This window comes from Anabrus simplex, chromosome 3 (assembly GCF_040414725.1).
Source record: "Anabrus simplex isolate iqAnaSimp1 chromosome 3, ASM4041472v1, whole genome shotgun sequence".
NCBI classification, from domain to species: Eukaryota; Metazoa; Arthropoda; class Insecta; order Orthoptera; family Tettigoniidae; genus Anabrus; species Anabrus simplex.
Window position 1 is genome coordinate 134,568,168 of NC_090267.1, and position 15,921 is coordinate 134,584,088.

A 15,921-nucleotide genomic window follows, 5' to 3' on the forward strand; every position below is an offset into this window, starting at 1 on the left:
CGCCATAAGACCTATTTGTGTCGGAGCAACCTTAAAAAAAGGAATTAAAGAAACAGTCTTTTGGAATCTAGTGAAATTCCACATTGAGAATAGAATACAAAGCCGTTTCATGTGTAAAATCAACATCTCGGTACCTTCGAATTGGTCTGGATCCATTCGGTCCATGGTCATCACTGCTGAACACTGTCTTTGCAGTACTTGAGCAGTTAATTGATATTATCGTTTGGGGTTTAAATTAATTTTGGTCTTGGAGAATTGAGTTAAATTGGCAGTTTAGTATATGCCTTGCTGAGAAATTAATTAAATATGTATTTTTAACTTGTTCATATTACATGTTTAAATAGTGTATTAGGGCTCATCATTTAGAACAAGCTATCATTACATTATATTTGTCATAATTGAATCATCACATTTCTTTTCTTTCAGGCAAGACATTCTGCCAGAATTGTAAGAAGAAATGTTCTGGAGAAGTATTGAGAGTGCAGGACAAGTATTTCCATATTGCTTGCTTCAAATGTAAAGGTGAGCCTATTTCTGAATGTTTGTACTAGCCCTAAGATGAGACCAGCTTTTCACTTTCTGCATCAACACTAAATCTATGCCAAATTACTATGAGTTGGATATAAACAAAAGAATATACACGCCAACAAGTGGCACAGCAGTCCATTTAAGGCCTTGGGTTGCCAAGATAACTGCTGCCCAGCTAGATGGTGTGCAGATACTGTAGTGCCCATAGGCATCGTGATGAAGCCCTCAACCAAATTTCTTATCTTCTTACATAAAGCAGTACCTTGGTTGGTCTTTGAGAGACAATGTTGAACCCTATTCTAAACCTCAGTTCCGAATTTAAAATCCTTTGACGAGCTGGGAATCGAACCTCCGGCTTTTGAGTAAGAGGTAGGTATGCTAGTCACACACTGAGGTGCATAATATGTTGAATTACAAAATAAAATATCATGCTGTAATTTGACACTCTTGTACAAAAAGTCAGACTTGAGTGTTCTAGATTGATGAGTATGTTCATATTCAACAGATATTGGGTTAATGGATTCTTCTTCTGCTTATGCCCCCTGAAAGAGCGCGTTTGAATTTATTCATTAGCCTGATGATTTTAGCCTTCTTGAAAAAAAAAACTACAACCTGTTTTCCAGTCATTGACCGGGTCAGGGATGTAAAGAATGAAGCAGATATAGGCTGTTAGTACGATGGGGTCGCCACTCCCAAAGTGATTTATTAATGAATGATAGATGCTATGAAATGAGAATGGAGAGTGTTGCTGGAATGAAAGATGACAGGGAAAACCGGAGTACCCGGAGAAAAAGCTGTCCCGCCGCCGCTTTGTCCAGCATCCAGCACAAATCTCACATGGAGTGACCGGGATTTGAACCACGGTTATCCAGCGGTGAGAGGCCGACGCACTGCCGTCTGAGCCACGGAGGCTCCTTTCGCCTTCTTAAGGTCGATTCACACATCTCCGGGACGTGACGGCGCTTTCCGTGACGTGACGGCATCTTCCGTGAAAATGAAATATCGTCGCCATGTAAACGAAGGGATGAGTTCCTACACTTCCGTTGACGTCTTTCGCCGTGACCTTCAGTGCTTCTCTGTGATCCGTGCCGCAATACGTATTCGCTGGCCAACGATATTTTCTTGTTTTCACGGACGTGATTTCTCTCTTCCCGCCTTCCTGCTTCTCTGCTTTCTTCGAGTACTGAGGTTAACTGTGTACGTTTGAACTGTTCTTTACCTCCCAAAATGAAGGACGAACTGCTGATTGAATTAGTGATGATGATGATGATGATTGTTTAAAGAGGAAGGCACACTCTTTTCTATATACTTTAGCTGATTCGAAATATATGGATAGTGGTTTGAAGAAGCGTGTATGGGACGAAATTGGCGAGAAAATGGAAGCTGAAGGTAGTTAACTAACATTTTTTGCTTTTAAGATTAAGGAAATCAGTCTGTCTGTACATAGGCACCGACTTTGGCGCGGCAAGGCATTTTCTGCCCCCAACCTACAAAGTCAGGGGTATTAAAATTAATCAACGATTTCATTTATTTAATTTTTTCAAGTAATTATTAATTAAATTTTTCAAGTAATTAAAAGCAAATGTAGTGTATCCGTGAAAATTTATTTCATCGTCCTTCAAGCACTTATATAGAGCAGAAAACTCGCCTTCCTTGCCCCTGCGTTTCCATATAGGATGAACCCACTGTTTCTTCCTCTCTTTCTCCTCTTCATCCAAAATTATACCTATCATTAACAGTTAATCATCACAAAAAAAAACTCATCATCTAACACTTGATTGCCGACTTATAACTGCGCGGAACTGCACGGAACTGAAGTGTGAGAACAGACGTGAAATATGCGTGTGGGAAAGGACGGATACGGAAACGGAGAGCGCCGTCACGTCCCGGAGATGTGTGAATCGACCTTTATCCTGCCAAAATCTCTTCATGAATGCACTGTGTTGCATCTTGCGTTCAGTGGACCACTTCCTACCACGAATTTGTGCTTGGCTACTATTGTGTTATAAGCTCCACGATCTTCTATGATGTCGCCCATGATGTTCATTTCTTGGAAGTCGGCCTTAGTTTCTTCTAGCCAGTTCATTTTTACCTTTTTTTGAGTTGATTACTTTAAATAATCTTTTGGTGAGTCTGTCGCTGTCCATTCTATATATATATGACCATAGAATTTCAGGCATCTCTTGCGTACGGCGTCAGTGTATCAGTTATTGTTCTACTCCTAATTCACATTCCATTTTCTCTCGTGAGACCATACATTTTCCGGATCATTTTCTTTTCTTTTTTCAATGTCTGTAATTGATTATTATTATTATTATTATTATTATTATTATTATTATTATTATTATTATTATTATTATTATTATTATTATTATTCCGAGGTTTCTGTGGAACAGCAGAGATGAAAGAAGGTGCCGGGGTGAATGGGTCTAACTACAAAGCCGAGATATGAATTAAAAATTCATTAAAGGTTATATTTTCGAAAATAGCAAAACTTAACAATTTTCACATAGAATTTCAAAATTTAGCAAATAACAAGAAGTCAACAAATAACCGACACTCAGGTACAAAACCAGGAAAAGCCAAGATTTAGAGACATTTTAACAATCTGGGCTTCAAGCTCCAAGTTTTACAATATCTGAGCTCTCATCTCACAAACACATATTTACCAAAGGGCAGAAATCCCCTAATAACATGGAGCACTTGCTCCCGCCTAGCAATATCAAGCCTCCTAGAGGCACATTTCCAATACTTAAAAGAGCTGACCCGCTCTCAGTTTTCCAAGCCAGTTAAAGGCAATACCAGGCTTTACCCTAAATTGCCATCAAGGCACAACTTACACCAAATGAAACGGGGCTATCTTGTACCCAGCCTACTGGGCCTTAGTTGAAAAATAATAGGTTAAGTAAATGGCCCAAAATGCAAAAATGAATGGAGGCGTGAATTTGCACTCCTACACGAAACTTCTTAAAACCTAAGAGGCACTAGGCCGATGAAACAGAGGCTATACTCAAACTGTGGAGGTGACTCGTATAATGAATAAATTTAACACATTAAGGAAGAGTAGAAAATCAGTTACCAAAACGTAGTCACCTCAAGTCAAAATGAAGGGGAGCTCGAGAGGGTAAAGCACTCTCTATCCCCGGTTTACAGTTACAGTTATATGCAGTTTTTACATAAACTGGAAGAAATTTACATATTTATAGAGATGGGTTACATGGTAAAGGTTTCGGACCTTCCCCGCGGGTTAAACTGCCGAGCTAGCAAGAAATAAAGATGTCAAGCGTCCATTACCTTACTGAAGAACTGCTGCCTGAAGAAAGACGCGCTTCCCGCCTCCTGCTACACGTCCATACACTAAGATGTTGATGAAGTGGCCGAGAGACAAGAAAATCAGCAGTTTTTATACCCTCGGGGAAGATTCGAGACCTTTCATGAATAATTAAGACACACCCACAGTCTTTTATTGGCTACAGTACACATTTACACACACAATCGAAGAAGACATACGGGATTGACTGAAAATTAATTACATAAATTATTGATTGGCTAACTTCAAAACTGGCGGAAAGAAAATATTAATATTGCCAACCCACAAATGAAAGAACGAAATTTAGTAATAAGAAAACTTATGAGTACAAAATATCTTCAAGAAAGTTCCCTCACTTCGCACCAGGATGCATGATCATGGTTTTTAGTAGAGACATCTATGAGACAATCTCCAAACTTCTTGATAAATAGAAAACAAAAACAAGTCGAAATTCACACAGTGACATCTTCAGAGCAAAAGTTTAAGTAGGTCCAGTTTTAAGTTCAGTGTTTCTCCCGTAGAGGAGTACTTTAAGGGGGAAAATTAAAATTTGCGGCGTAGAGGTGTACTAGCCGGTACAATTATTATTATTATTATTATTATTATTATTATTATTATTATTATTATTATTATTATTATTATTATTATTATTTTAACATACATGCATCTTCATTATAGACTGTTATGCCTGTTAGCATTCAGTCTGCAAGTCTCTGTGAATTTTCTAAATGTTGCCACAATCCTCTATTTTGAACTAGCTGTGTGGCGTCGTTTAGTTCTATACCCCTTACCTTAAATCATTAGAAACCGAGTCCAACCATCATCGTCTTGGTCTCCCTCTTTTTCTCTTGTCTTCCATGACAGAGTCCATTATTCTCCTAGATACCTGTCCTCCATTTGCCTTACATGACCCCAACACTGAAGCCGGTTTATATATACAGCTTCATCAATAAAGTTCATTCTTAGCCTTTATCTCCTCATTTTGAGTACCCTCCTGTCATTGTTTCCACCTGTTTGTACCACCGATTCTCACTACTTTCATGTCTGTTACTTAATTTATAGGAGCCGATGACCTCGATGTTAGGCCCCTTTAAACAACAAGCATCATCATCATCATCATCATTTTATTTATAAGATATCCTAGAGTCCACCCACTCCCATAAAGCACAGTTGGTCTGGAAAACGTGTAAAAGTTTCTCCTGGGAGCTAATTTCCTTCTTGCAGAATACTATTGAATGCAATTGCAAACTCTCTGCATGAGCTTTGCTGCACCTTGATTCAATCCCACTTACAACTTCCCTCCTGGGAGAATACACATCCCAAATACTACCTGTTCCAGCTCTTTATTCTGAACCTGACATTCAGTTCTCTTTAAGTTTCTTAGCTATTGACGTCACTTCAGTCTTCGAAAGGCTAATTTCCATATCATACTGATTACACCTGTTCTAAAGTTCTAAGATATTAGACTGCAAGCTTTCAGCACAATGTGCTATTAGATCAAGTCGATGGGACAAGCCAAACTGCTTACTAAATTTCCTTCCAACCGAATTCATCTCTGCCTCTGTATATATTTCAGTAGACCCTTGTAAACTATGAAGAATAAAGGCCTTGTCTACCCTGTGAGTACCTTGAATCAAGAATTCATTCTCCCAGCAATTCTCACTGCAGCCCAATTGTTTGCATAAATGCCTTTGATTGCTTTTAATAATCTATCGTGTCCGATTCGTTGGCTGAACGGTCAGCGTACTGGCCTTCGGTTCAGAGGGTCCCGGGTTCGATTCCCGGCCGGGTCGGGGATTTTAATCTTAATTGGTTAATTCCATTGGCACGGGGGCTGGGTGTATGTGTTGTCTTCATCATCATTTCATGCCCATCGTGACGCGCAGGTCGCCTACGGGAGTCAAATAGAAAGACCTGCACCTGGGGCGAGCCGAACCCGTCCTGGGATATCCCGGCACTAAAAGCCATACATTTCATGTTCATCTATCTTAAATCTCATAGTCCCCCCAATAAAGCGAACATCTTTCCCCTCAGTATTCGTGTCATATGCCTTCTCTAGATCTACGAGACATAAATATAGCTGTCTATTCCTCTTGTAATACTTTTCAGTTACCTGGTGCATACTGAAAATCTCTACCTGACAGCCCCTCTGTGGTTTGAATCCAAACTTACTCTCAACTACTGATCGCATCGTCCTTTCCAAAATGCCATTGAGTACCTTGCAAGGTGTTCCTGACCAATGAAATGCCTCGATAGTTGTTACAATCCTTCCTGTTCCCTTGTTTACAGATTTGTGCAATTACTGTTTTCGTCCAATCAGAAGGTACCTTACTAACATTCCATGCTAATCTTATTACTCTGTGAAGTCATTTTATTTCTTCCTTCCCACTGTATTTCACCATTTCAGGTATAATTTCATGTATTCCAGCAGCTTTATGAAAACTGAGTTTATTTACCAACCTTTCCACTTCCTCAAGTGTAATTTCACCAACATCGTTGTCCTCTTCTCCGTGAGCACAGTTGTCAGTGACATCACTAGAAAGATTATATATACATTGAGAATGTTTTCAAAAATATTCTACTTGTCCACTGATTCCCTGGGATCTACTGTGAGTTCACTGATTTGTCCAAAAACACTATTCATTTCTTTTCTTCCTCCCTCTCTAAGATTCCATTACTATTATTTCCAGGTTATTAGTGAAATGTTCCCAGGAATTCTTCTTGGATTCAACAATTATTTGTTTCACTTTGTTTCTTTCATCTGCTTGCAATTCCCTGTCTACACCAGTCCTTGTTGGTGCCATTTCTGATATGCCTTCCTTTTACGTTTACAACCTGCCCTCACTTCATCATTCTAGCGAGATGTTAACTTTTTCCCATCTTTACACACAGTTGCTCCTAGGCATTCCCTGGCTGTTTCTATTATAGCATCACCATGTGCCACCCATTCTCTTTCTATATCCTGAACCCACGTTTGGAACTCTTCACTATCCATATCCATGTATTTCTGCCTAATTTCCTCGTCCTGGACATTTTCTACCCATATTCATCTGCACATAGATTTCACTTTCTCTGTCCTAGGCCAAGAGATACTTAGTTTATTACAGATCAAGGTAGTGATCTGTATCATCTAAAATCCCATAATACCTGCACATTCCAAACAGATTTCCTGAATTCAGAGTCTGTTCTGATATAGTCGTTTATGCATTTTTTGCCCGTACCCTCCCATGAGTAGTAGTGTATAGCCTTATGCTTGAAGAATGTATTCGTAACTACTAATCTGATACTGGAACATAAGTCCAGTAAACGCTTCCCTTTACTGTTAGCTTCGATATTCTCCCCACATTTACCAATCACCTTTTCATATCGTTCAGCTGTATTTCCAACTCTCGCATTAAATCGCCCATTAGCACTATACTATCGTTCACGTAAACGCCGACTACTATATCACTCATTGCTTCATAAAACTGGTCAAATTCATCCACATCTGCACCCTCTCATGGTGAATAGACGGTGACAGTTCTCAACATAATTCCTTCAACAACTAAATCTGCCTACATTATTTGCTCATTTACGTGCCTAACAAAAACTGTGTTATGTGTAATGGTATTCTTGATGAACAGTCCTACCCCACACTCTGCCCTTCCCTTTATAACACCTGTTAAGAGTACTTTTTAATCTTCTAACTCTTCCTAGTTAATCTCCCTCCTCCTTCCCGAATATCATTTACTCCTAACACATCCAGGCGCATCCTCTTTGTTGACTCAGCCAGTTCTACTTTCTTCGTTCCATAAGCTCCATTAATATGGATAGCTCCCCATCGAATTCTATTTCGTTCGCCAAGTTGTTTCCAAGGAGTTCCTCGCCTGTCAGAGGATACCTAGTTGTGCTTCCTCTTACACTAGTGTCCAAAAGTTAAGCATAATCACTATACGAGGCCATACCGCCTGATAGGAAAGTCAGACGGATTGCTGAACAAAGGGAAGCTGAATCACTCACTATATGTCTCACAACTTGTCGCCCCCCCCCCCAAAAAAAAAACAGTGTCAGAAAGGTTCTGATAGCTAAGCTACATCTTTGACAACAACTAACGAAATTTGGCAATGTCTTTCACAACGAAATATGCTGTTAATAGGGTGTATAGTTACCCCTAACGGCCACACATGCTTTACGGCGACGTGGCATGCTCTCTATCAGATGGTCCAAGAGCTCTTGTGACAGTCGATCCCATTCCTCCGAAAGGGCAATGCGAAGGTCTTGGAGGGTCCTTGGTGGAGGCTGACGAGATGCCTCCCCAATGCATCCCAGGTATGTTCAATATGATTCAGATCCGCAGACCTCGCTGGCCAGTCCATGTGATGAATGTTTTCCCCAGCAAAAAAATGCATCCACCAGAGCGGTGCGGCCGGGCATTATCGTCCATTAAGAGGAAGTGTGGACCAACCGCACCTCTGAAGAGTCGAACGTGTGGTCTCAGTACCTCATCCCTGTATCTCCGAGCGTTAACAGTGTTCCTTGGACCACCCATGAAGATGTGCAGGACCGTACGGCCATTCAACATGATGCCTCCCCACACCATGACGCCGCCACCACCACCATAATGGTCCCGTTCCACGATGTTCCTGTGGTTGTATTGGCTACCCGGTTCTCTCCAGATTAATGTGCGACGAAATTGTTCTGCAAACTGAAGCGGGATTCATCTGTGAAAAGCACATGCCTCCATTCATTCATGGTCCAGTTTCGATGTTGACGGCTCCACAGTAAACGGGCCCGTCTCAGTGCTAGAGTGAGCGGGGCGCACACCGCTGGATGTCGGGCAAACAGCCCCGCTGTTCTGAGCCTACGGTACACAGTTTGCCGGAAACGGCAACCCCTGAGATGGCTGCAAGCTCCGCCGACAATTGTCTTGCAGGTGCACTCCGATTTCGTCGGACGGTTAAGGCCAGATATCGGTCCTGCTGTGGGGTGGTTACCCTTCGTCGACCTGGTACTGCCCTACGACTAACATCTCATGTGTCTCGAAATCGTCTCCAAAGCCTGGAAATAACACTTTGTGGCTCATAGAAGGATACGGCGACTTCGGTCTATATCTGGCCTGCTTCCAGGCGGCCGAGTATTTTACCCTGCAAAACGGGGTCTAAATGGCGTCGTTGTGCCATTATGTTGTCACGTTCACCACGATGCTACGCTCCGCACACTATAACAGGGCAAACACGACTGAGGGAATATGGGGCGCGGGCAGTGGCTGTGTTTACCTTGCGGTTACGCCGCTAGTCAAAGCAGGGAACACTCCTTTCCTATACAGAGCGAACACGTAAGATTGGTAGTGCATATGTCGTGCGATTTGCGGCCTATTTCCTGTTGCCCTGCTTACTCGTAACTAATGCTTAACTTTTGGACACTAGTGTAAAACAAAAGTCGCCACCTCCTTGCCTGTGAAATGGAAGATTAACTGTTGTTACTCGCATAGGTCCAAGGCTTGCTTAAAATGTTCTGAGCTCGGTAAATTCTGAAAGGCTGGATGCTACCCTACTTACACATAGTCTCAGTGAGGATTTCTCCTCTAACGGGTTAGAGATCATGGTGGATTGTGTAGTCCTAGCCACCTGAACACAAAGAGGGCCATGACTTGGAATTTGTCTGAGATGCCCACTCCCATTCCATAGTAAATGGTAACCCAAACTATGTCCGGCTCCATGTCTAAGCGTGCTGGCCTGTGGTCACAGGGGTCCCGGGTTCGATTCCCGGCAGGGTATTCGTCATAATTTCATTCTCATCACGACGCGCGGGAACCAAATAAAAAAACCTGCATCTGGCGAGCCGAACTTGCCCTCGGACACTCCCGGCATTAAAAGCCATACCCCATTTCCATTTCATACCCAACTTGTTAGGCCACTCAGTCGTTGCCCATCATTCAAGAACACCATGAACCATAATAATGATGGTAATAAAAATAATAATCAAGCAGAATCATCGGAAGTGCTAACAGCGAAGAGTAGCCAACAAAATCCGTGCAGAAAAATTACGTCAATGCTTTCTCAATTACCTGGAATATGTACAACAAAAATAACTTTCCATGAAAGCCAAACTCAGTCACTACCACACAGTAGTTCTCCCAGAAGCACTCTATGCAACTGAGACATCATCATTAACCAAGATCAGAGACATCGGCACAATGGAAGGGCAGATACTGAAGAAAATACTCAAGACCAGAGGTCCAAGATGGTATCTGGATGTTATTCACTGACTGAACAATTCACGCAGAAAGACTTACAAAATTGTACGGACATATAGTACGAGTGAATGACTCACGATTGACCAAGAAAATATTTATCATCAATTGAACCTGACAAGCCAGATTATACTGCCTAGTAGACACCCAAAAGGATCTCACAGAAGTCAATATTGACCCACTGGGAACTACTAACAGTAAGAAATTTGAAACTCAAAAATGCATGGAAACAAGGAACACGGCAGACTGATGGTGAGAATATGAGATAATTTTGGTAAGATAAGATGAACAAGAAGACCACTGTCGGCACCCCTGAAGATGGTTTTCTGTGGTTTCCAGTTTTCACACCAGGCAAATGCTGGGGCCATATCTTAATTAAGGCCACGGCACTTCCTTCCCACTCCTAGCCCTCCCCTATCCCATCGCGTCGCCACAAGACGTATCTGTGTCGGTGCGGCGTAAAAAAAATCAATGCTAACTAATAGTTCTACGTGCCTCTTAAATGGCAAAACACACAAAAATATAATAATAATAATAATAATAATAATAATAATAATAATAATAATTCGAATTAACTTGGTCCATAGTTAGCCAAAACGAAAGAATAATAATAATAATAATAATAATAATAATAATAATAATAATAATTTTCGAACCAAAATCTATTTGAATCATACAGCTCCTACGAAGTTGATGGCAAATCATGTAACTTGTTTCTAATGATTCACTTCAATTAAAGAAGAATGAAACAGCAGATTTCATATTACCTGAACAGTAGCCTGCTGATTCCAACTGGTAACTTAATTGTAACACTATTTTCATTTTCTTAAAGGACCGTTTTACCATCATCACTTACGTTAATTTTTTGGAATGGCTTCCAGGAAGCAAATAGAGATGGACATTTACTGATGATAGGTTATATCTAAGGTTGATATGTGATGTAATAATCTTGGGTAATGCGTACATTATTTTACGATCATTTAAACTCATATTTTTACATTACTTCAGGAATAATTCAGTCTCATTTTTAAATCTGAACTTGATTAGTAATTTTAACAGAATAAAATAGAAAGTGTTTATAGCCTATATTTTAGGATTTGGAAATTTTGTTGTTTCTATTACCTCTTCTTTTTCAGAATAAAACCATAATCATGGTTACATCATTGATTGATTGATTGATTGATTGATTGATTGATTGATTGGAGATAGTTATGTGTAGTATTTACTAGGCATCAAGTTATTTTCTGTATGGAAAATCACTTTTCTTTTTATACCTATCAAGAATATAATGGAATAGTGGAATAAAGATAATTACATTGTCTGAAATGGATTTTAACATTTTAACACATAAGCAACAGTGTATAATAAATTGAGACTATTTTGAAATATGATAAAATTAGATAAGAAATTAGCTTGGAAAGTAAAAAGGTGGTGGTGGTTATTTGGTACGGTTGTGTTTTTATTTTTTATTTTTATAAATCATAGTGTATTGTTATAGAATTGAAGTGGGTAGTCATTCCAATTGTCACTGGCTTTTTGGCTGTTTCAGATATAAGACTGTGAATTTATTTATTCTATATTTATTATTCAAAAGGAAAAAATTAAATTTTCATAAAATATAAATCATGTCTTAAAGCAGAAAAACGTCAACCAACTCTTTACCAGGTGGTAGTGTCCTGAGAATGGATGTGACATTCCCACGCTGTAGAGCTACACTGATGCACCGAATAAGGAAAGTAGTTGATCGGGTTTCACTGGAAATCCGAGCAATCCATTGGCCGATATCTTTGATAAAATCGAGGCCATCATTCCCCCAGATACCACTGGATTCTGTGGCTACTGGCGCAAAGAAGAATTTGTCCAACAAATCACTGTATTTTCCTCTTTTAGCATTTTCCCTATTTACGGTGGATGTGTTGGCACAGGTAAAATCCCACAGGAGAGGTCTGAACGACCCGTGGACTCTCTTATAGAAGGAACTTCTGCTGAAACAAGAGCCTGCAAATCAAATTGAGAGTTTACACCTATTCAGTACTTTGCTTTATTTGCATTTACGTAGGATTAATTTATTGTGATCCATGTGGACATGTTTTATATTACAGTATGTATGAAATGGTCAGCAAATAAATCATTTAAAATTAGCAAAGACATTACATCCTATAAATAACACTTATTAAAATTTTTTAAAAACATTTAAGTCACTAGACTAGTATTTTCTTGTGGTTTCAGTGTCTCCTTTTCTTTTAGTTTAAAAAGTTATGTTTGTCACAACTGTTGTAAATATTATGTTGAAATATTTTTTAATGTTTAAAAAGCTTTTATAGTATGTGCTTCTATTGCTTAATCCGTATCTTAAGGGACGTTGTAGTAGCTGGGGAAACTCCTCTCAAAGTTGATGTTTGATGTAACTTATTGCTCGTTATCTTCTGATACGTTGTTATTAGTTATGGAGTCTCCCCACTAGTTCTATTAGCTGTTGTTGTGTAGCTGGCTGATGCTTGACTAATGGGACTAGTGGGGAGACTCCATAACGAATAACATGCTATCAGAAGGTAAGGACCAGGCGAGTTGGCCGTGCGGTTAGGAGCGCGCAGCTGTGAGCTCGCATTCGGGAGACAGTGGGTTCGAACCCCATTGTCGGCAGCCCTGAAGATATTTTCCGTGGTTTTCGATTTTCATACCAGGCAAATGCTGGGGCTGTACCCTTAAATAAGGCCACGGCCGCTTCCTTCCCATTCCTAGGCCTTTCGTGTCCCATCGTCGCCATAAGACCTATCTGTGTCGGTGCGAAGTAAAGCAACTAGCAAAAAACAAAGAAGATAAGGAGCAATACATTAAATATCAAACTTTGAGAGGAGTTTCCCCAACTGCTACAATGCCCCTTAAGATACGGATTAAACAATAGTAGCACACACTATAAAAGAGTTTTAAACATTCAAAGAAGATTCCAACATAATATTTACAACAGTTGCAATAAACATACTAACTTTTTAAACCAAAAAGGGAGGAGAAGTAGAAACATTGCAAACCACAAGAACATACTAATGACATAAATGCTTTTAAATTTTTTAATAAGTGTTATTTATAGGATTTAATGTCTTTGCTAATTTTAGATCATTTATTTGCTGAAGATGTCCTATATAACTTATAGACCTAAGATGAAACATGTCGAAATGCAACACAATGAATTAGTCCTACATAAATGCAGGGCAAATACAGCAAAGTACTGAATAGGTGGAAACACACTCTCAATTTGATTTGATTGGGGGGGGGGGGGGGGAGAATCAGTACCTACTTAAATATGAAATTTATAGAGATGGAATGACGGTTGTGTGTCTGCCTTTACTTTTCATATGGGAAAGGCCATGGAGGCCACGTCGATCAACGTAGGCACCACAAGCTGAGCATCGGTGGGGCTCGCAGACTGCCGCTCCCGAACGTAAAGCCACAGCGATATGGAAACTCTCATTGGAAAGTTGGAGACTAAAACAAGGCGAAGGTAATGCTTGGAGCCATGCACCAGATTCAGGAAGAGTAGCAGCAGCGAGGAACCGGGCTTCGTCTTGAAGACTACTAGTTGACCACTGCAGAAGTGAGTGGAGATGACTGATACGAGGAGTATCCTAAGCAGCTTGAGTGCTGCTTTTGCCGTTATCAGGGCGAACTACGCCGACTAAGCTTGACCGCTGAGATGTGCTCTCTTTTACGGCAGCATCAGGGTCCAGGCATCCACCAGGTGGAAGGAGAGCCTCGACGAGACATACAGAGAGAGAGAGAGAGACATACAGAGAGAGAGAGCCGAGGACACTAAACATGACAGAATAGCCAAATCCACAGCACAACGAATGCCGAGGCGACCAGAACCAAGGGGAGAAGAAGCCTGTAACCAGGCATTGTCACTCAGGGAGCGATTGAGGATGGTTTTGAAGCCGATTTTTAAAACACAGTAGAATTTCTCCAATAGTGGGGTCCCGCACAAAGATGGAGAACAACTCTTTTGAACGTAAGATTTTAAAATTAGTCATTTATTTTTAGTTCTGCTTCCACATAAAATTATTGGCTCCATAGCTTGTAATCATAAGATTAAGTCCTGTGACTAAAACTCCAGCTTTCTTCCTTATATAACATAGCAATCACACCATTAACAGTTGTGTGAAACTTGGAGCTTGCTTACATCCTTCTATAGAATGCTAAATATATTTGTTGCAGTACTAATCTCTGGGAAGGAGCTAGTGTAATTTGTTGAAAGTTAGAACATCTATGTTTATTTGGGCAGGTAAGTGTATGAAAAATAGTGTAATAATCGTGGTCGCCACGACATTTACATAATTTGATTCCCCACCCGAATTAATTATATATATATGTATGTATTATGCATCATGTGTAATTTTATTCATTATTAACGTCCATCATCATCATTTATGTAATTGTACGTAAGAACGAGAAATAATTTTTAATTGAAATATATTAGAATATTCCGTGGTAATGTCAAGACAGGTCTTGCGCTAACAGGCTACTTGGTGTACCGCAATAGTCCAAGAAGGTTAAATTTGGGTTGGGTGGTTCTTGGAAACGTACGCAACAGCAAGAGGAAGATACCTAATTTCGTTGTTGGGACACTAAATTACCCCATATAACGTGCTCCTATCAGAAGGGCTTTTTCTGTCAAGGACAGACACTTCATCTATATATCGACAGGGTGGTGACGTATATCGGCTCTCATTGGAACGAGATGTCAGTAGCGTAGCCAGGATTTCAGTTTGGGGGGGGGCCCATTTATTTTGATAGGTGACCAAACTTCCAGAGTTTAGGTGGTATAGAATACCTAGAAAGGAAATGAGTGTCCTTGGATCCAAGTAAGAGTGGTGGATTCATGCGGATTCCGGAAGCTAATAGTAATCATCATCATCATCATCATCATCATGGTCGTCGTCGTGTCGTCATCATCATCTTCTTCTTCTTCTTCTTCCGTTTTTCCTACGTCTGTGGGGTTACGGGTGCGAACTGTGTCGCACATGTTAATTTGGCCCTGTTTTACGGCCGGATGCTCTTCCCGACGCCAACCCTATATGGAGCTATGTAATCACTGTTGTGTGTTTCTTTGGTGCTTGGTAGTGTAGTATGTTGTCTGAATATGAAGAGGAAAATGTTGGGACAAACACCAAGTCCCCAAGCCAGAATATAAATACGGTAATTTTATTATAATAATTGTCATGTGATAAGCTATAAAGAAGTGACATTTTATACGATTATGCGGCAAAGAAACACACGCATACACGTCGAATAAAGGTTTCTCGCCCTTCTCCATGGCTAGATGTTGAAACCAAGAGAATGATGGCCCACCGTGACTCGTTATTTCGACATTATAAACAAACCTTAGATAACACAGAATTCGAATCTTACCGCATCTTAAGAAATCGCACAAAGCAGTTAATCAGAAATTTAAAAAATGTGCATATTTCCGAAATTTAGCTAACAACTTTAATTCCAGTCGCGCATGGGACCAATTTAGAGCTCTGGGAATAGGAAAACATCAAATGAGCCAGACAACTCCTGACATTCTACTTGACGAACTGAACGATTACTCTAGTAGAATAAATATTCAACCTACCCCAATTAACTGCACTGAATCACCGCCCTCCCCTCCAGCCAATCCACCATTCACATTTCACAGTGTCACAGAAAATCAGGTTAAAAAGGCTTTGTACTCGATTAAATCAAAGGCCACGCGTGTAGATGATAATCCTATTACTTTTATACATAACATTATTGGTGCTGTCCTGCCTATACTGACGCACATACTGAACTACTGTTTACTAAACGGAATTTTCCCTACTGTCTGAAAAACAGA

General features: G+C 40.2%; 1 protein-coding gene across 6 annotated transcripts in view; it reads left to right on the top strand.

The window, feature by feature from the left end:
• Unc-115a (Uncoordinated 115a) overlaps positions 1-15,921 on the top strand; it is a 475,062-nt gene that overhangs the window by 189,676 nt on the left and 269,465 nt on the right. For all 6 annotated transcript variants that reach the window (XM_068226596.1, XM_067142724.2, XM_067142725.2 and 3 more), the window contains one exon: positions 427-522. In XM_068226596.1, the coding sequence (XP_068082697.1) occupies positions 427-522 (96 nt within the window). The remainder of the gene's footprint in view (positions 1-426; positions 523-15,921) is intronic.